We start from the raw sequence: 22,982 nt of genomic DNA, 5'->3' as shown, positions 1-22,982 counted from the left end.
AAATTGCACAGTGATAAAGCTTGTAATAAAAATAAGCAGGACACCCACTGCTCATACACTATAGTTAAGTGTATTAGCTGGTCTCCAAAGCATTAACTTTTACTCAAACAGCAGCAATATTCTGTCCAATCTATTAGCTTCAGACAGTGCATACTAGCTGCAGGCTATTGGAAATCTTTATGTTTGTATGCTGAAAGAAAATGTTTTTCACAATATTACAAATAGTTTAATATAACACTTAGGATTTATCTTAAGCACAAATGAGGGAAAAAAGAAAAATTTCTGTTACAAACAAGGGAGGTTAAGAAATTTATCACTGTGGTCTACATGTATTCCCACAATTTAGATTTGGAAAAAAAAGCCAGACATGACTTGCTATGATTAACTTTTCTTAAGGGATATAAACTTATACAAGGAGACCACCGATGGGCCAGATTTTTCATTTACTCTCATTTTGTCAAGTCCATTTTTCCCTTAAGCCAAATAGTTTGGGAGTATTAACAAAATACATAACTTAGCTCAGTGTTTAATTTTTTTAAAAGCCATGAAGACAAGCCAATTTCTTGATTCCTTAAAACTGTAAGGTATTTTCAGCATTCAGAGATCACATACTGTGGTTAATTACAGCCAATTAGCTGTCATCAGCCTATACAATATATAGTCTGATCAATTTGTTTCAAAAAATTTTTTAAAACAACCAATTTATAGTGTCAAACAATGCTAAAAAATCATGAACATTTACTGTTGACATTAGTGCCAAACATTCACTTGCATTAAAAAATTCTAAATCATATATCAAATAGGACCCCATATAATAGGGTTCAATCAGCTGATCTTCACCAGTTTTTCTTTTTTTAAGGTATAACCAAACTCACGATGTTTTTGTTTACTGTTGTAAAGCTAGACTAGTTCTTTATAGAAGAGTAAATCAATAATAAAGCATTTTAGTTCCAGGTATACTCATGAGAATGCAATTTTGTTTGCTACACTGCAGGATCTCAGGTGCCTGGAACAGTGCCTCGCATATAGGAAATGCCATTCAATAATTATTTGTCGAATGAACAACATGTAGGTATATAAGCCTTTTTAAAATTTTTTCTTTAAAAAGATTTTATTTATTTGAGGGAGACAGTGAGAGCATGAGTAGGGAGGAGGGGCAAAGGGAGAAGCAAACTCCCCACTGAGCGGGAAGCTTGATGCAGGGCTCTATCCCAGAACCCCAGGATCATGACCTCAGCCGAAGGCAGACACTTAATTGACTGAGTTACCAAGTGCCCTAGGTACAAGTCTACCAAAAAGTCATATTTAATTTTTTGCTTCATATATTTAACATTATCACGTAAATGTTGAATATATATGAGTATAGGAGTAGAGTACCTGTTAAAAGACATCAAAAACTGAAAATGTCATGTTTAATATTTGCAGTTGCAGCATATTTAAGAATCATTTTATCACGGTAGCAAACAAATGTCTATTCTTATAGGCTCACACATTTATTAATTTCATTACAAACTTCAAGAAAAAAGAAGAAATCTTTATGTTACTACTATCTGGAAATGAATCTAGATGAATCCAAATGAATATACGTAAACATATGTCTATAGGGTTGGGGTGGGAGGACTTTTTGAAGTATTTAAGTCAACCTTAATTGAATATGAAATATTCAAAATTGAGAAAACTACTACTACACTGGGACATAATAACAGGAAGCATTACACTCAAGTATTAAACTTGAAAGAAAAAGAAAGAGAAAAAAGAGAGCATATTAGAGTTGTAGAGGTTTACAGTGGGAATTTGCCAACAAAATGGTGTAAGTGGTACGCTGCTTCATGCAGTTACATAATAATCTCTTCAGAGGTAAAAAGAAATCTGCTCAAAGTCTAATGGAGTATTCATTTTTAAAGACGAGTTTAAGTGATAAAACTATTTGCTACAATTTTTGGCTTCTCCTTTTATTCCACTTTTTAACTATTAAACATTAAGAGTGTTCATTCAAATAAACAGTAATTTGCACTTTATGGCACTTTTCAGCCCACAATCCTAAAGCATTAATTAATTAAGAAGAACTATTTCTCCTAAATTAGGGTAATCAGAATTGAGACAGGCAAAGACTGTTGCTTTTTTTTCTCTGTACATACCATTTTGAATCTGTTTGTGATGTCATTACTGTATTTGATAAAACAGGAAATACTTTATGGAAATTTACTGAAAAGCTGATTTCTGGGTATTGCTGTGGAAGATTTATCCAAATCTTCTGTACTGAAAGTTATATATTACCATATGATCATGATTAGCAGGGGATACCTACATGATTTTCAGTTATCAGATTTAAAGATGGTTTTACACGAATTGTTTGTTAGAGCTTAATTAGTAATGTACATCATCTTCTTCTGATTACTATTTATCAGGCTGACCTGCAGTATTTGGGCCAATGTGGCTACATTCTTTTTGAAAATGTTTTGAATTAATTTTAATCCCTAAACATTTATTTTCATTAAGTATCACACTAACTGCATTTTCACAATGTCATAGTTTATGATACGAAACAACCAAACTCAGGCCCTTAACCTTCAGCTTGCAGGGCGTAAGTAATTTAAGTGGACCCTGCCTGAGAAAAGAAAGGTTTTTCAATATACAGTGGTTAATCCAAATAAAGTCGTTTTCAAAGACTAAAAATCTGTTTATAGTCTTTTATCCTAAGGGTAAAGTTCTGTTTTGTTGTTAAGAGGAGATCCAAAGTTACATTAGAGGTAATAATAAATCTGTAAATTCCATTATATGACTCTGTATACAACTCTGTATACATTATACAACTCTCTATACAACTTACTGTATATAGCTCTATTAAAATGTTATCTAGGAAAAGGACAAGAAAATTAATAGCTGATATATCCCACACCTCAAGAGAAACCAGGGAGCTTGTAATGATTAGAATCCATCCATATATAACTATACTATATTGTATTCATGCCTCTTCCCAAGAGTAAAAAAAATTGGAGACTTACATCTCTTATTAAGAAAAGAGGCAATTTTAACAGGTAAATAATATGAGAAAGTAAACTAATACTAGCCTAGACAACTAAATTTTTAAATCTAAGTTACACTAATAGCTCACAAAATTTGCTAACTTCCAAACAGTAGAAATCCATCTTCTTCTATAACTCAATATACTATAATAAAACATGAATCTTCGGGGCAGAACAATGATCTTCAAGTGTTGCTCCTATAAGTTACTTAAAAGCTTCTGTGTTCCCTCCTTTACTGAGAGAAGTAGGGGATGTATTAGTGAGGTTCAGCTATGAATTCCTACTCCAAAGAGAAGAGTCCAGCTTTTACATATTTTATATTTCGGGATCAAATTTTGTTTAAACAAAGGGTCCACCACTTAAAACAAAAATCTCAAACCAAAAGACATCATAAACTAATTTACAAACCAATTACCTTCTCCTTTCTTCTGTTTCTCCCTGTCCCTTATATACACACATTCCTTACACTTCAGACATCTAACAGTACCACAAAATCAATGAAAGAAAGATTGGAGCTAGGAGGTGAAGAAGGCTGAGGAAAGAAAAGGAAGAGAGAGCAACTCTTTGAAACTAATGTTAAATGTTATCATTCTATCCAAGCTGAATATGTATGGTCCCTTACATGTTTGAGAGGATTAAGAGGTAAGACCCGATATTAACAAAATCTGTTTTTAAGAGCCATATATAAATATCAGTATCACTTCAATACTTGAGGGGCTCCAATAACACATGTACTCTATTTCTGCTTATCAGGAGAGTGGTAATGTTAACAGTGACAGTGAGGACACTAGAGTTTCTAGACAGCCAGGTGAACACTCATTTTCTCTGCTCCAACCATTATTGCTGATGGGAGTAACAAAAACAAACAAACAAACAAATCCTATCTTTATAGATTATTTTCTTTCAAAAAACCTTAAAGAAATCCCAATTCCACTAATGAAGTAAAAGAAAAGAATGGATGGGGCGCCTGGGTGGCTCAGTGGGTTAAGCCTCTGCCTTCGGCTCATGTCATGATCCCAGGGTCCTGGGATCGAGCCCCGCATCGGGCTCTCTGCTCAGCGGGGAGCCTGTTTCCCCCTCTCTCTCTGCCTGCCTCTCTGCCTACTTGTGATCTCTCTCTGTCAAATAAATAAATAAAATCTTAAAAAAAGAAAAGAAAAGAAGAGACAACGTTCTTAAATTGCTTCTTCAATGCTTCAAAAGTTCCTGGAAGTACATTAATATTCTACTAACATGTAAAACTCTCCAATTAATTCACAAGTCTCTATTAAACATCCTTTACACAGAGTTTAGACAATTTGTTTAATTCTTATAATGATTCAAAAAAATATTGGCTAATATATCAAAACACCTTCTGAATACCTTGAATTCAGCTAGAAATTTTCTAGATGATTCATAAACTCTACATTCAGGGATTTATAAACTCTACGTTCAGGGATTTTTCTTATGACTCCCCAGTCCCGCAAATAAGATACCTTTTCAGACATGAAGACAACAATTTTTTTTTAAAGTTTTAATACCAGATTTAGCTTTTCTATCCTTACACAAAGAAAAGGTTTATTCTTAAGCTAATTTATTTGAGGTCAGAGCCAGAAGAAGGAGAAATAGCAATAATCTGGAGAAAAAGATGTATCATATACTAAGGTGGAATTGGTACATTTGATATCTTATGTGAGAATATAATATATGGATATGAAAGTTAAAATTTTCAAATAATGGTAACTTTTTTTCATTAGAGATAAAATAGGCCCCTCAGGATCTATTTGCTCTCTACTACTGATCAATAACACTTACATGCTATATGTAACATGAAAACAGAATGACAGCATCTTAACCAAAAGTTTCTTCATAGATTTTAAAGAAATGTTAAACATAGTTAAGCAGTCTCTGATAGTTAATGACTGGCTACGTTAGTGGAAAACTAGTTTAGAGTAAGAACTTCTAGGGCAGACCTCAGTTTGAATCTAGCTTAGCTATGACTTTAGGTAAGTAACCTTTTTGAGCCTTATTTTTCTCACATATGTAAGACTGTAAGACTGCTGTGAGGATTATAAATAATGTGTATAAAATACCCAGTAGAGTGCAGGTAGTAGATTCTTAGTAAAGGTAACAAAATTAAGTCTTCAGTTAACTAATTCTTCTATAAATAATAGGAAAAATAAGAGTTACCACAAACTATGGGAAAGTTATCATAACTTCAAAAAACATTAGAAAAGATAATTAGACCATGACACAGAATTCCAAGCAATGCAATCCCAATGTTAGTTTTAGAGAAACTGTAAATGATGGATTCTTGACATGTGAGTTTAGCTGAGAAACTTGAAGGCTATAGCGCTGGTGAAGACCATTCTCTTAGATAACTTGCTGCTTCTCCAGCTCTCCCTTTGGAGGAATTTTAGGCCAGCATATTTTAACTGCCCACTTGGCATGGCCCCCAGCGGACCTCCATCATATTAAACAAAACAAAGGGGTGCCTGCATGGCTCAGTGGTTAAACATCTACCTTCGGCACAGGTCATGGTCCCAGGGTCCTGGGATCAAGCCCCACATTGGGTTCCCAGCTTGGTGGGAAGCCTGCTCCCTCTCCCATTTCCCTTGCTTGTGTTCTGTCTCTGGCTGTCTCTCTCTGTCAAATAAATAAATAAAATTAAAAAAAAAAAAAAAACTCAAAGCAAAGAGACCCACCTTTCTGACATTTTCTCATCTTTTCAGTGGTACCAAAGTTCTTTGTGCCATATAGGCTTCAAATCTCAAAGTGTTTTATTTTATCAAAGCCTGTCAAGATTTCCTTTGTCATGTATCAAACAACCACATCAAAACCTTTTCATTTCCATTCTCTAACCCCTAAGTCCCTGTAAAGATATCAAATGGATTAATTTTCCTTACAGACCATTGGTCTTATCTCACTCCACCGCTGTAAAGTTAATGGACTCTTGACTATCTTTTGCAGTTTCTCTGTGGGCTACCTGTAGCAGAGTCACCCGTATAGTTATTAAGATGCACTGGCCAAATCTATACCCACTCAAAAAAAATGCTCTGGCAATAGGATGCAGCACTTCACAAACTTCTATGTGGTTTTTGTGTACACAGAAGCTTGTGAACACTAACTATAACATAAATATATATCCCCACCACTAAGAATAACAGCCAACATATTAAGTGCTTAATGTGGGTTGAGCAGTGTTCTAAGAGCTTTATATGGATAGACTTGCTTAATCTTCATGACAACCCTATGAGGTAGGTATTATTACTATCAGCACTTGACACATGAAGAACGGGAAAGAAGAAAAGTTAAGTGACTTGCCCTGGGTCACACAGCTAGAAAGTGGTGAAAATGAGATTAGATTTCAGGCAGTCTGCACCCACAATCTTGGTTTTTAAGCATTAAACAGACTGCCTCAGGCTATCATTCAAGGACTCTGAGTCTCAATTACCAATTCCAGCCCACTCTACCACTAGATCTCAATCTTTTAGTGAGCCTTTGCCTCTGAACTGTGAACTTTGTAAGGGCTTCTCAGTTTCCTACCCCATCCTAGGTGAGGTAGAATAGCTAGAGTGGGCTGGAGTTGGATATTTCATTTCTCCAGGTCAGTTAGGCTCTGATAAATACCCAACAGCTTAGGCTCTCCTCAGTTTCTCTTGAGGGCAGCCCTTGTTATGAAGGACAGGATGTTCTGGAGCATTTCAAAATGGTTCTTTTCCTCTCCCCCTGCCAGGAGCTGAAGGGGTTTGCTGTGAGAACCTACTCAAGTCCTTGGAGGTAAAACTATGAAAGTGTAGAGACCCCCTCTGACTGGCTCCCACTGGAGTTTTTAACTATCAGACTTGTTCACCCTGAACCCTGAATTTCCTCTAGAAATTCATGGATTATAGTTTAGGTTTTCTTACTCCAGTACCAGTTCCCACAGAGATTTCTACTTTAGTAAGTTGTGATTTTCTGTATTCACCCATTTGTTACTCCAGTTTTGGGGACAGCAGTTGGCCCTGTAACCTCACTTTTCTGACAGATCTAAGGGCAGTTACTGATTTCTTAGTTTCTTCAGCTTTTTCTTGCTAGGACAGAGTAACAACTTACAAGCTCCTTAACTGGAGTTTTTGTTTTTTAAATTATAAAGTTTAGAGACAAATGGGATTTTAGATATTATCTTGCTGAATCACCTCTTTACAAAGACAAGAAATCATGGAGAGAGTAAAGTTAATTGGCTTGCCCAAGTACCAAGGGCTATGTATCTAGAGCTACTTAAAGTCATCCGAACTTGGTTAAACCCATGTTCCTTACTTCCTACCTGCAATTAAAAAGCAACCCTGTTTTAGAGGGAGAAGCAGGCTCCCTACTGAGCAGCACATGCAATGCAGGGCTCAATCCCAGGGTCTTGGGATTATGACCTAAGCCAAACCAACTGAGCCACCCAGATGCCCCATAAAAAGCAGGTGTTTTAATAATATTATAGTTACATTTAAAGGAGAAAAAAAGAATCCTTACTTACAGAGACATGTAATGAAATATTTACAAGGAATAATGTGATGCCTGGGGTTTGCTTTGAAATCTGAAGTGAGATGGGGGTTTTTAGGGAGATAGTTAAAAGATGTGTTGATAAATATGATGAGAAAATAGGGTTCATTATAATAATCTTCTTTGTATAGGACTGAAATTTTTTATAGTTAGATGAAATATGTAGCAAAAATAGAAAAGAATGAAACAAATGTTTATTCTGACTTAAATTATCTATTCATACTGCTAAAAGGGTTGATGCTATTATTAGAAGGCTTGTAAATAAACATGCATCTAAAGTTGATATCAACTTAAAAATTACTTGGCTTAATACATCTACCAAATCATAAAGGTAAAATAAACTGTACCACTTACAAATCAAATTGCCTTATTTATATAAAGTTCATAGTCATATTCTCCATCATTTTAATATCTCATAGCTATCAGAGTACCTTAGTCCCAGCTGAGATAAAACTGACACAATACTTAGCTAAAACTCTCTTATACAACACGTTAACTCAATTAGCTTTTTCCTTCTCAAATGAAATATTTTGCCTGCTGCAAAGGAATTTTCATCAATGGTACTCCCTTGCAAAAGGGAATAAAAGAAATGCTCATAAATTCAGCAATAGAATTAAATTTTCTATATTTTATTCTCATAAACCAGAGAAAAAGTCATCAAGTTCAGTTATCAATTAAAGCAAACAGAGGAAAATCAAAGGTATTCAAGTCTATTAATATTTGCTCTCCAATAAGGAAGGCTACCTAATCCCCTATTAGAAGAGATATCTCAGTTGACAACTTCTTTAGTGTCTGATTATAGATAAATGAATTCAGTTAGGAAATCATTTGTACCTTAATATAATAACTGGAAGGCTTAACTATCTTTTCATTAATATTATATTACAAATTATGTGGTTTCTGCTTTATTTCTTAGACATATCTGGTTGAATACAGAAAAGAAGCTCCTTAAAGATTAATGTCTTATTTATCTGGCATTTTCTGTAGACTTTGGCACAATAAGTAACTACTGAATTAAATAAAATTATCAAATAGTACTTATCTTTCTAAAGCAGGGAAGAAAAGTTTGGAGGAAAACTCTTAAAATATCCACACACTCTCAAAATTCTCAGTAGTGCGCCACTATTCAAGAGGTCAACAACAACAGACTCATTAACTAATTAGGCAAAATGAGCCTTCCTGAGCATATGAATTGAAGGAGGGTATGGGGATTCTGTTTTCAGTATTCCATTCATATTCAGTCTTCATTCATAGACAGTAGCACCAGTCCAATGTACTACTAATCTTAAGATTCAAGAAGAGATGTAGGATTTATGACCATATATTATCTCACTGATAACATTCATGAGTATTCTAATAAAAACGTCATACATTTTGCAAAATCATAATTGCCCATATTCCAGTTTGAGGTATGTTTTAAGCACCTGGTACCTATTACTGGTTTCGAAATGAATAAATAATGCAAGCACTATACAGATTATAGCTTTAGTCTCTTATAAAGTCATTAAAAGCTGTTATAAGTAAAAGAAAACAAAGAACTCTTATCTAAGCTGGCAAAATATTAACAGTCATCCTGATAAGACACAAACAATAGTTAACCATTAAAACAAGTTATGACAAAGATACACTCCCATATTAAATCTTGAGAAAAGAAAAATGAAACAGGTTTCTATTTTCATATTCTTACTGTAAGATAAATGATAATGAAAATGTGAGACAATTCTAGTGAAGGATTTAAAAAAAAATCATCTTTAGTTCATTTCACAACGCATTGTTAATGTACTACACCTCCAAGATACCAGCTGGAATAAACTGGCTTTACTGAAACACTAGCTATTAAAACTGTTCTGTATGTAATTAGGTGAAAAAAAACACAAAAAACAAAAAACCCAGTAAGAGTTTCAGAGACTTTAAAGCTTTAGCTTTGAATGTTGCAATTCCTTAAAACAGAAGGGACCTTTTAAGCAAGAATTGCAAACCAAAAGAATCTTTATCATATATTAAAAGTAGACACAGAAAAAAACCAGCCTTTAAGAACGTACTGACTTGGGGCGCCTGGGTGGCTCAGTCAGTTGAGCATCTATCTGCCTTTGGTTCTGGTCATGATCCTGAGTTCCTGGGATTCACCCCACATTGGGTTCCTTACTCAGCAGGAAGTCTGCTTCTCCCCCTCCTTCCTGCTGGTGCTCTCTCTCACTATGTCCCTTTCTCAAATAAACAAACAAACAAACAAATAAATAAATAGATTTTTAAAAAAGAATGTACTGACTTGCCTAGCATAGAAGGGTATTCACTCACTTTGAGCATAAGGGCTGGTATTTGTAGAAAAGCTAAACAGAGATCTAGAACTTCGTGATTCAAGAATCTCAGGATAGGAAGAACTTGAAATGTCATCTTCTCTGAAACCTTCATTATACCTTCTCATTACTCATCATCTACCAATGGCTTGAACACCACCTTCTAGAAACAGATTTTCCAATCATACAGCCTATACTATTTGTAGTTTGCTCTGCTACTGCTTAAGTTGAGTAAAAATCTGCCTTGTACTTTTTACCCATTGGTCCCTCTTCTGATTTCTGGAAAAAGAGTAAGCCATCTCTCTCTTCCATCTGACAATCCACAGGTATTTGAAGTAACTCTGTTCCACCTCTATGTCAAACAATCCTGGTTGCCTCAAAGACTTACTTTTTCTTTATTCCTACATATGGCTGAGGTCCCGGCAGATCCCCTTGCAGGGGTCACAAGGTAATAACTGAAAAACACCTCATCTTCAGACATGCTTGTTTACCTACTCAGTATTTAACAAATTTTATAAAGATGCATGGATTCTTGGCTTCTCTTAAAAAATGGTAGATCTGGCAACACTAGATTGGTGACACTGAACTGCAGCTGAGCAGTGGCAAGAGATGGGGTATTTGACTCCAATGTCTCCCCACCATTCAAGTGTCATCTCTCAGAAAGAATCTATCTATCATTTCTATCTAAAATGGTCACGTTGGGATGCCTGGGTGGCTCAGTCAGTTAAGCTCAGGTCATGATCCCAGTATCCTGGGATCAAGTCCTGTACCTGGCTCTCCTTGTTCGGAGGGGCAGTGGAGGGGAGACGTGACTGCTTCTCCCTTTGCCTGCTCTGTCTGCCACTCTCCCTACTTGTACGTGTGCTCTCTCTCTTAGACATAAAAAAATAAAATCTTAAAAAATAAATAAATAAAATGGCCATTTATTTTACCCACCATCCCAATCTTTTGTTGGTGTTCCTCTTAAATAGCTATGAAAATTATCTCTTTAAAAAAATTTCTGGGACACCTGGGTGGCTCAGTTAGTTAAGCATCTGCCTTCAGCTTAGGTCTTGATCCCACATTCCAGGGATCGAGTTCCACATAGGGCTCCATGCTCAGCAGGAGTCTGCTCCTTCTCCCTCTGCCCCTAGCCCAGCTTGTGCGCTCTCTCACTCATGTGCTTTCTCAAATAAATAAATAAAATCTTAAAATAAAATTTCTTAAGGAACCTACTATTCTAGTGTGATCTGATCAATTATCAAATACCAACTTCTCAACTCCCTTGATTTGGAATATATGTATAATTTAAAAAATATTCATTTACTCATTCAATATCATGTAACATCTAACTGGTTACTTTTGGCACCACCATTAATGTTCTGACTTACTGATCAACAAACCTCCTGCTATCATGATACCTCAATTTCTCTCATTCAGTAACTGTGCCGCTACTTGGAAAAGCCAAACTTGGTGTCTTCCATTTATTCCTGTTAAGATAATCTTTGGATCAGTGTAAGGCCATCTCCTAAGCCAGGTAATGCTTAGGTAATGCTTATTAGTCATTACCTAATTATGTAAGAGTCTGTGTCTACCACAATCATGTACTAAAAAATATTTTTGTTGCATTTGTTTAAATGATCTGAGAATCTATAATTACAGATGAGCTGACCTCTAAGGTAACAAAGAAACACCTATATAACAATCCTTATGAGGTGTTTAAACACTTCTAGCTCATGCAAATAAGATAGATCATGCCCCTTTAGAAGAGTTTTAACTTTTAGAAAGTTAAAGGTGCTTGGGATGCCTAGGTGGTCCAGTAGGTTAAGTTTCTCACTCTTGGTTTTAGCTCAGGTTGTGATCTCAAGAGCCTAGAGTCTGCCTAAGACTCCCTCTCTCCTGCTTCCCCTCCCCACTTTTCTTTCTCTCTCACACATAAATAAATCTTTCCCCTCAAAATTTATCCTTAATACTAAAACTCAAATCTTGCTTCCTATATAACTTTTGCCCTTCCTCATTTGAAAGTAAAAGCAATAAGGATGCTCTCTTCAACATGACCCACATGACCTTCTTTTCATACGTCAAAAGAGAGTTACTATTTTCCTCAGGTTTACTCTGTACCTGACTAGGTAACCCCTAGTCTGGGATTTTGTAGGCCTAATCAGAAAGGCAGAAAAATATTCATGCAAAGTCTACTCTTCTCCTGGAGAGAAGAGTTTATGGAGAAGACTTCATAGAAGAAGCAGATTTTCACTAAACTTTAAATATACATATCAACAGATATATCATGATTCAACACTTAGTGAATATTCTTGCCTCTTTACAAGTAGTTCTGGTGTAGATGGTGAAGAATATTGTAAATGCATGTCTTGGGAGTTACAACTATGAACTTCATTTGTCCCTACACTATAGATGAAAAGAAAAGTCACTGACAGATTATGCGTCATTGTTAATCTTCAGAAGTTCCTATCTCCTGCATTATTCTTTAGTACTTCCAATTACTTTACATTTCATATCCAACAGTCATAAAGGAGCCTCATTTGGATTTTAAATTATATATATACCGTAAGAACATGATATAACTACAGGGCTGCCAATTAAAATTATTTTCCTAAATCACAGAATTTAAGTATCTAAAAATAGAAAGATGGTTACATAAATTATAATACGTTCATACAGTAAATTAATATGAAGTCATTAAAAAATATATATATTTGAGGATTCTTTAATGGTATAGAGAAATGCTTGGTGAGAAAACAAAATACAAAATTAATTTATCCAATTTCTATGAAAATGATACATACACACACAGCATAGAAACCTGGAAAGACATCAACATGTTGATATCGATCATCTCTGGATGATGAGATGACAGATGGTTTTCATCATCTTTTTGCACTTTTTTATGTCCAAGTTCTCTGTAAGAAGACTGATTTTCTTTCACAATCAAAGGAAAAATTTTACTTAGAATGTCACTAGCATTCCCGTTATGTAACTGTACTTCATTAATAAGTAAGTATCAAACTAATAGATGATAAAAAATATGAACATAGATTCATGCCCTCAATGAACTTATATTTAGCAGACTATTGAAAATAATATAAATAACGATAATTCAGGCTAAAGAATCATTCATTAAGTTCTACAGAAAGTGAGGGCCACTTGTTCTAATGTTTCACCAAGTACTCCCTCTTTTAAGCATCTGCCTCCTTCTAAACGCCTAGAAAGTATTTTGTTCATTTGTCTTTGTGTTTGCATGCCAAGACTTAGCGTAGTCTACCAGTAGGTAGGTTTTTTTGTCAGCATCCACGCAAGTCTGATGCTGGTGGTTTTGAAATCTCTTATTTGAGGCATGAGACAGACGATCTCAGGATTCTGCAGCTCTGAGCACGGAGGAGGGAGAGGAGGAGGTCTCCCCACTGCATTTTGTATCATGCAATTCAAATCAGCTGAGCAAGTAGGTGCCGTGAAAGAAGAAAATGTCAATGAAATCAACGATCCATTTATTCACTTAACAAATATTTATTCAGTGCCTAATACGGCATCAGATGTCATACTAGGCACAAAGGCCATATCCGGCACAATGTTAAGGAAAAGAGTGTGACTCTGCTACCACATAGCTCAGAGTCTATCTAGCCAGGTTTCTTTCTCAAAAATATGCACAGCAAGCAAAGCGGGAATAACTGCTGCAAATTCACTCACTACAAAACAAAATAAAAATTCTCAAGCAACACCCACAACTTTCCAGGTGATTCTGATGAAGTACTTCCCCAAACAATTTCGAGTCCAAGTGGTTTTCAGGCTAGGCCTTTGCCAGGTTGGACCCAAGGGAGACATGGTTAAAGAAAGTGTATCACATGTTGAGAAACTATCACTTGACAGAACAACAAAAAGAGCACATTCTGAGGGTGAAGGAGTGGTAACTCTTCTCTACATTTGAAGCATCTGCATAGCCAGAGACAGTGAAGCTCAAGGGTTATGACTAGCACATTTGAAAAGTAACATTTGTAAAAGAAAATCAGAAGTCTAGAACAGGTGTCAAGGTCTTTAATTTAACTTCCCTACTGCCAAGGGAATTTTAACCATATTAAAGTATCATTTGCAAAGTAACAGCATGACTTAAATACTGCTAAATCTGGCACTTAAAGTGCATTACTGCTGTAATCATCACATCACATTTTCTCCTTCCACTGTTGTTCTGGTAATTCAAGGAGTCTATCTATATGCTAACATGAAAGATCTAACATAACGGTGATTTTTAAGACCTTCAGAAAATAGTATGTTGTTGACAGAATGCTTATCTTAAGATCTGCTTTTCAACAAACAATATTTTTCAGTTACTATCTTTCAGTTACTTTTTCTGAATCAGTTACTATCTTAGCTAGTAATTCTGTTTAAGAGTAATATAATTTTAGAAATATGGGAAAAGTTTAGATTTTTATTTACTAAACGATCCTCAAGAAGACAGTAAATTCTATTCCAGTATAAATCTAGAATTGACTAAATTTAAAAGTGTATCTCATCTGTAATTACTTTAAAATACTAACCGTTTTCAATTATTTTTTGTCAATGACTCACAGTAAGATATATATTTCATATCATTATTTAGTGATATATACATATATAATTGAACGTAAAGGTTCACAAAACAATACTTATTACATGCGGTGTACTCCTATCCCATCCCATCCTAAACCATAATAAGCTGAAGACATTGGTCCCACTGATTTTTCACAAACCACTAACTGATCAGATTTGAAACTCTGAAAAAGATGTTGATACAGACCATACAATGTATCTCTATATGCAAGCTGACATTTGAAGGACCTAATCAGTAATCACCTCTCAGACAGTGGTTGGTTAGCTTAGTAAAGATTTTATTCAAGATTTTAACTCCAAAGGGAGATGGATACAATCTCTTCACCTGCATCCATTATCTTTACCTGCATCTCCAATGGAGGGTTCATCTTAAGCACAAAAGATGTTAGCAATAAATTTTATTGGGGAAACGGAGCTCAAAATATCAGAAATAGCAAAAAAGCTCTTCCACTTTTACGTGAACAGAGTAGGATTCTCCAAGTCCAGCAGCCTATACCTTTTGAGTTGGTTCCAAGGTCATTAAAGTATTCAGCTCTTCTTCCTGCACCAAACAGCCTACCCCACTTACACTGATGCCTAATCAGACTAAAAAGTGAGCTGATCCTGCCAACAAACTACTATTTTCTTGCTTTACTGCTTGCCCGAGTACATTTAAAAGAACAAAGTGGGAAATTTACTAGCCGATAAATAGGGTTCTTTGACTATTTTTGTGCCTGCTTACACTAATAAAGATTTGTAGAGGGGGCAAAATTTGATCTGAGATTTCAGTTTACCCAAAGAAAGGTTATGACCAAAAAACCCGAAAAAATATGAATAACCTAACTAGCTTGGTTAAATCTGCAACATAAAGGTCTATTTTACTTGTTGTCAATATAATTCTCATATAATACACAAATCAGTATTGTTTCATCAAACAATTTCTTTGAAACATATTTTAAATTGTAGAAAGAAATATTTAGCAAATAATTTTTAGGTCCTGAAATAATTATTATCTCCATTTCTCTTCATTGAATGATCTTATTATATTCTAATACAACTTTATACAAATTTTGTTTTTTAAACTACAAGGTCAGATGCTGCAGCAAACTAAAATTAGGCTTAGAGAATAGGAAAAAAAAGAATGGAAGAAAACAGCCTATATTAAAGAGTCAGGGAAAGCTTAATTCTAACAAGGGGGGGAAAAAACCCCAAACTAATCTCAACAGCAAATATAATATATTTGAGTCCTAAATAGCTACCAGTCTGTCAATTCACAGTTTAATACTTGTTTTATAACATGAAACAGATGCATTCTTTATAACATTAAAATGTGGATTATTAAAATGAGATATTACTTAAAAATCTGTTTCACCTTCTCATGTAATTAAACAGAATGTATTCTTCTCATTACCTTTTTTTTTTTTTTTTTTTTTACTCTGCTGTATTCAAACGTTTTTGGAGGGGATATCAAAGCCTTTATTTTAAAAGACTAAATGTCAGGACTGAGTTCCTAGCAGCTTAAATCTGCTTGGCAGCAAATAGTTCATTCACTGTGGCATTCCTAAAGCATCCAGGGTTGTCCTAGCTTTCTGAGGCGAGGTTTGAATATTGTTGCTACTGCTTATGTGTGTGTAATATTAAAAACTGGTAATACACAGAGCCATATGTAATAACAATGCTATTAAAATATTTTCTAGTTGTACCACATACAGATGTTAGAGGGAAGTAATGGATACTATATCTCCATTGTATTGCTTAAAGTATGTTTTTCAGACTCATACTAAATTAGATTTTCTGAGTTTGGGACTGGTAATTAGAAGTTAATGAGTTATTCAAGTTTGAAAGACATTAAGTTAGAAGTCTGTGGAAAACACACACATTCGAAACAATTTTATACTACTCCACAAAACTACTTGCAAGGGAAAAATTCAGTTAAACAGGTTCTGGAAATTTAAGTGGTGATACAAGCATATCCCTAATAAAATAGTTCAGTACAAGTTGTGGTATGATTAAGTACTAAAAACTATGAAATAGGGGCACTTGGGTGGCTCAGTTAGTTAAGTGGCCTACTCCTGATTTCCACTTAGGTCATGATCTCAGTTTCCTGGGATCAAGCTCCACTTTGGGCTCCAGGCTCAGTGCAGAGTCTGATTGTCCTTCTCCCTCCCCCAACTTGCGCTGCCTCTTTCTCTCTAAAATAAGTATCTTTATTAAAAAAATAAAAACTACAAAATATATTATAATCATCATTTCTAAGAAAGTAGTGTTAAGAAGGAGATAACCAGTGAGGAGGAGCTGGTAAAAAAGTTGGTTTTGTAAAGAAGATAAGACTGGACATGACTAGAAAAAAATTAGGTGTTTCAGTAAGGCTGACTTAGTGGCAACCTTCTAAAAAGATTAGCTGGCAGCATCAATTAAAAGCTGTTAGCAATCACCTAAATGAGAAGTACTAGGTGTCTGAAGGAGGCTGGTGCCAATGAGGATGGGAAAAAAAGGATGACTGGATGTAAACTTTGAAAAAAGAATTCATAGGACTTTGTGTCTGACTTAATAAAGATGTGAGATATTCTCAAGCAGTAAATTCCGATGAGAGACTTGGGGTGGACATACACAAAGATAAAGATTTGAGTGAAAATTAGAGAAGGTGTAATTGTATAACTTGTTAAAAAAAAAAAAAAGCCCATCCAACATCAAAGAGAAGAACATATGCAAGAAAAGCAAAAGGCCAGTGGCTCAGCTGTGGTAAATATGCAGTTAAGGTATTGAAGAGTAACCAAATCAAGAGTTAAAAAGGAAGCAGCTGGGTAAGACGGACAAAGAAAGAACTGCATCATGGAAGCCAAGGAAAGAGAAAATTTTTTAAAAAGAATGAGTCCTCCATTGTTCAAATGCACAGAAAGATCAAGGAGAAAAAGATTTGAAAGTATTACTCTAAATCTGCAGGTGACCAGACATCAACAGAATTACACAATGTTTTTTTTGTCAAAACATATAAAAAGCCAGAAGAAAGAAAGGTTTGAGATTCTGAAGCAGGTTACTGGTGTCATCTCAAGTATTTGGTTTTCAAAACTCCTTAAGCCTATCTAAATCAGTTGGCAATAGAAATAACTGATTTATGTCTATAAATGAAACCTATACCTGGCACTCCTCCCCTATCAATCATTTGGAAATCTGCTATCACAATTATGAATTTGTTTTAACTAATTATTTGGTGTATGGCTTTCCACTAACATGGGGCAAATTAAAATGGAGAAGTAGATAAACCCCCCCATATCTCCCAGAGTCGACTGAGCTGATGGCCCCATCCACCAAAAACAAACCCCAAAACAATGAAGTCAGTGACCTGACATATTGCCCCCTCATTAACCTTTCAGAAAAGAACACAAGAAGAAAATGCTTAACTCAAGGAAAATACTTGTAATGCCTCCAGCTCAAGTCCAAATGCATGGATGTTGAGGGAATGAGAAGATACGGAAGGCAGGGAGACTCTCAGGTTCCCTGAAATCAGACCTAGTGAGTGGCTTCCTATTTCATGTATTCATAAGGGCAGCCTTGACTTAAAACAAATTCTTTTACCCTCTGAAAAATTAGGGATTATATTCCAAAACTATAAAGTTTAAGTTAGCAGGATGGCTGAATCAGGTACCCTTGAAATATTCTTCTGTAGAAATCACTAAAATAAATTTCCCATGGAAAAACCTTTCTTAAATTCAATTCTCGCCTACTAGAATAGGACAGAACCTGGTGCTATTTTTACATGGTTTCCTTTGCTTGGGACAGAAGTGTAATAACAAGAACAAGAATAACAACAACAACGATAAGAATAAATGTCCATAAAGGAAACTTTAAGAAATACAGATAAGAAGAGGGGGAGGAAAGCTGACCAGAAATAATTACTGTTATTTCTGTATATTACCTTATGAATTTTTTCTTTTTTTAAATATTTAAAAAAGATTTTATTTATTTACTTGACAGAAAGAGAGAGAGAAACCACAAGCAGGGGGAATGGGAGAGGGAGAGGCAGGCTCCCCGCTGAGCAGGGAGCCCAATGTGGGACTTGATCCAAGGACCCCAGGGTCATGACCCAAGCCAAAAGCAGACGCTTAACTGCCTGAGCCCCTCGGGTGCCCCTGAATTTTTTTTTTAATTTAAGCCAGGAATAGCTATGTAGCTCCCTGCGCTTAACATTAGGGAAATCTTTCCATGTGTTTATATAGATAGATAGATAGATCTACAGAATGAATAGGCGCCATTAAAATGTTGATATATAGATCGATAGATAGATGGCGCCTATTCATTTTGCTGAACAGATGTAGATAACTTACCTCACTAAGCTCTCCTACTACTACACAAAATGCTACATGATTAGGCATGGACAATTACGTAATTTTTGTAATTTCAGAGTCACAAGATACATACTGCTTAACTGCCAGTTAGAAAAAAAATTCTCCAATCCATGGTTTTACCAACAGTGTACAATGCTGCCTATATACCCACATCATTGACAAACTGGGTTTTATTGTTTTTATCCTTGTCAACCTGACTGCCAAATACAGGTATTTGGGTTCTGCTGTTTTGTTTGGTTTGGTTAATTAAAAATATTTCAGGTTTAAATATAAATAAAACAAAATTTGTAGTATAACAACAGCAGAGGCTAATTATTTTCCTTCTAGGATTAAATACCAAATTCCTATGGGTCTATTTTAAAAACATATTTTTATGTATATATGTATATATTTTTATATAATACTGTATGCATTTATATATATTTTTATATATCTTATGTATATGAAATAATTATAATTTGTAGAAACAGATACCTTCAGGGATCTGAAGTATACTTAGATGTAGTTTTTTTTAAAAAATGACTAATGCATTATTTCTTGAGCTATTAATATTCATCAAACCCTTAACTTTTTTTGCCAACCACGGTAAAAAAAAATACACATCATGAAATTTAATTTGGAAAATACATAGCAACATCTAACTAATAATTTAGAAGTTGAGGATAAGGTTGTACTTGAACACCTTCCTCAACAGTTAATATACTCATTCCCTCCCTCCCCCACACTTTCAACATACCCATGGCCTCTACCTCATGGAAATGGTATGCTATGTTTGTGAAAGTTCAAAAAAGGGAAGGTAAGCAATTCACATTTATTTACCATTTGTAGTATACCAGGCACTGTGTGAGGCACTTGCAAGTGTACATTGGCTTATATAGACAGGAAGATATTTTCACTCACTGGAAATGGGGTCAGGTAGAATGAGTGTCTCCAGCCAGTGGGATCTCCCCTGAAAACCAAAAGGAATAGACCAGTATGGTTTTCTCCAAGGTTCATTACAAAATTCATAATAGCAAGTCTCAGATTTAAAAGGTTCTTTCATTCTGTGACAATGTCATTAAAATGGAATTTCACATGCTGACTGTACACTGGGATAAAGCACCATTCTGGGTCCTGTTTATTCTCTTTCAAAACATGGATGAATGGAATGAGGCACATGTTAGAAGAGTTCTTGAGGAAGAGGGATAATGAGTTACAAAGGATTTTACTTTCAAACATAAAAAAGAAGGTAAAAAAATCAAGATACATGAAATACATGGTAATAACAGGTTATATATACCAACACTCAAATATCCATACTGCTTTCTTGAATGCTTCGTTGCTAGTTATTTAACGGAATGACTATTTGTTTGATGCATCAGGTATGTATTGAATGCTGATGTGTACCAGGCACTGTCCCAGTAGTTGGAGAAAATCTGACTTTACAGAGCAGTGTACGCTAGGGGATACAGAGCAATTCACAAGCAATTACTCTAGCTGTATGCACAGAATTTGTGGAATACAAAGAAGGTAAGAGAAGTCTACTTCAAGAAATATCTAGGCTTAAAACCTAAAGACTGAGCAGGCCAAGGGGGAGCGTTGGGGGAAGAGTATTTCTAGGCAGAGGTAATGGACTTTTTTGCACCAAAAGGTGAAGAAGGAGCATTAGAAGTTGAGGGAAATAAAGTAGTTTAGACTGATTGAGTCTTCAGGAGGCAAGGCAGAATGACGTACTGAACGATTAAGGCTGGACTGATCTTAATGCCTATAACCGTACTTTGAAGTTTGATACTTTCATTCTCTTTCCTGGAAGTTTATAGTTAAAATATCATTAGGAAAAAATAAGGCCAAAGCGATATTAGCTATACTACTATAGAATATAACATAAATTTCATATTAATGGCTTGAAACATTTATCATCTGTTTCTGTTACAAAGCTGAAGAAAATGTTTACCTGATTAATGTTAACCACATGATATGTGAAGTTTAAATTAACTTTTCAAAAAGCATCTTGGTTCCTTTATAATATAATAGCTTCTCTATATAAGTTTTTCCTTAAAATTTCCATCAAATTGGCTAAGAGCCAACCTGATAAAAAGTAATGATATTCAAACTTTATCTGCATCAGAATTACCTGGAAGGCTTGTTAAAACACAGGTTTCTGAGATCCCAGCCCAGAGTTTCTGCTTCTGTAAGTATGGAGTAGGATCAGAGGATCTGTATTTCTAAGAAGTTCTCAGATGATGTGATGTTGGGTCCTGAGACCTTACGAACCACTGCATTAAAGTATCATGTGTAATTCTACACAAATGAGAGGAGGAGGAAAGAAGAGTTGTCTCTGAACTCTTAACTATGGTCGCAAAAGTCAAGTGTCAAAATTCAACTTACTGAGTTACAGTTTCCAAAGATCTTGAGGAACTGACATTGCAATCTTCTTGTTTGAACTTACTGTTCTAAGAACCAGTAGGCATGCTACTAATACACCGCTTCTAACTTCACAAAGAGTGGTTAGAGTTTAAGTTTCTAAAAAATGTCTAATAAGAAACAGCAGCCAAGATCACCTCTGTAGTCTCTGTGAAACTTACTGAGATTTGGGCTGCCACTACTACTAAATGTAATCCACGTGCTTCCAAAATGATCTAGTGTACAATAAGCTCCTTTATAGGCAAAAGGGTTTTTATTTTTTTATTTTATTTTATTTTATTTTTTAAGATTTTATTTATTTATTTGACAGGCAGAGATCACAAGCAGGCAGAGAGGCAGGCAGAGAGAGAGGAGGAAGCAGGCTCCCCGCTGAGCAGAGAGCCCGATGTGGGACTCGATCCCAGGACCCTGGGATCATGACCTGAGCCAAAGGCAGAGGCTTTAACCCACTGAGCCACCCAGGCGCCCCTAGGCAAAAGGGTTTTTAACATGAATAATAATTTCTCCCTTAAAAACACAGCAAATAAATTTTACAATAGTGAAAATTTAAGTTATAAAAAATTATAATGCATTTAATCAACTAAGACCAACATTTACATGCATTAGAAGTTATTCTGTTTAATTAAATATGTGATCATAATAATTGATAATTAATTCTGCCTTATCTCTAGGGGGCTTGCCACTCCTTTGAACACATGATGGCTACATATGGGATCCATACTGTCATCTAAATGTGCTGTTCATGCAACAAATTTAATTATAATAGCACCTAATTTATGACCACTTAGATAATTAACTTTACTCCTTTCTACACATATGTACACACCGCAGACAAGCAACTGTGATTTCACTTTTATTCCAATTAGTATTATTAATTTTAATAATGCATCTTTAACAAAGATGTATTAGGTATTTTCATAACAGATGAAACATTCACTGATTCTTTAGAAGGTAGCATGCATTGCACTAAGTACTTCATCTTCACACTGTCAATCTTGGTCTTCTAGTTGAAGGAAATGAACTAAAAAGAAATTAAGTAACTTGCCTAATATGTTACAGCTATTAAGTAAATAGCTAGGACATTTATATCATACTCTTGAGACAGTATTAAAGAAATAACCAGAATACTTCTAGCTTGCAATATTGAATAATTAGTAAGTTTAATTTAGCAAATAATAAATGTGACCTCAATCTCCTTTTCCTTCCAGCTCTTCTTGGGAGACACTTGACAACCAACAGACATGCTGGTGAGGCCCAGAATGATCCTGAAATCTCTGAGTGGACCTTCACTTTCCTCATCACTAGGCAAGAGCCAAATGGCCAACAGTAAAAGAAAATGTTTGCCTTGCTCTGCAAGGCTGAGGAACCTGGAACAAAGACTAGTAGATTGGGGGACATCTGGAACAGAGGCCTGTGGACCCCCACAGGATTCAATCCCCCCAGCACCAGGCAATTCTTCCTCATGAGCTTCTCCTTTACCGTATTTTTGTTTGTGATGTGAAGTATGTGTACCTGATCCTTCAGAGCACATTATTCTGCAGTGATCACCTCTCTTTAATTTACCTTTTTTTAAATTTAGAAACTGTATACCAGTTCCAGGGGAAAAGAGGGAAGAGACAAAAAAGGGATGGTTTTTGTTCATTCTGTTTTTCTTCAAAAATTTTCATTCTTTTTTTTTTAAATTAAAACACACTTATTTGCTACCAAATATATAGACATCTACAACATTACATTAGACATAATTGCTTGTTACATGACTATAACCCACACTAGCTATAAATGCCTCCAGAATAGGGAACATTTGATATTTTCTGCTTTTAGGTTATCTACACATATTTCCA

At 35.2% G+C, this 22,982-nt stretch overlaps 1 protein-coding gene across 3 annotated transcripts in view; it reads right to left on the bottom strand.

The window, feature by feature from the left end:
* Positions 1 to 22,982, bottom strand: part of UBE2E2 (ubiquitin conjugating enzyme E2 E2) — a 376,389-nt gene that overhangs the window by 147,854 nt on the left and 205,553 nt on the right. The window contains exon 2 of one of the 3 annotated variants that reach the window (XM_045088964.1): positions 19,558 to 19,687. The exons of the other annotated variants lie outside the window; for them this stretch is intronic. Within the exon in view, the coding sequence (XP_044944899.1) occupies positions 19,558 to 19,604 (47 nt within the window). The 5' untranslated portion in view covers positions 19,605 to 19,687. The remainder of the gene's footprint in view (positions 1 to 19,557; positions 19,688 to 22,982) is intronic. 3 annotated transcript variants of the gene reach the window in all.

This window comes from Mustela putorius, unplaced genomic scaffold (genome assembly GCF_011764305.1).
Source record: "Mustela putorius furo isolate JIRA1106 unplaced genomic scaffold, ASM1176430v1.1 tig00003834_pilon_pilon_pilon, whole genome shotgun sequence".
Lineage (NCBI taxonomy): Eukaryota > Metazoa > Chordata > Mammalia > Carnivora > Mustelidae > Mustela > Mustela putorius.
This window is presented reverse-complemented; position numbering and strand designations above follow the sequence as displayed.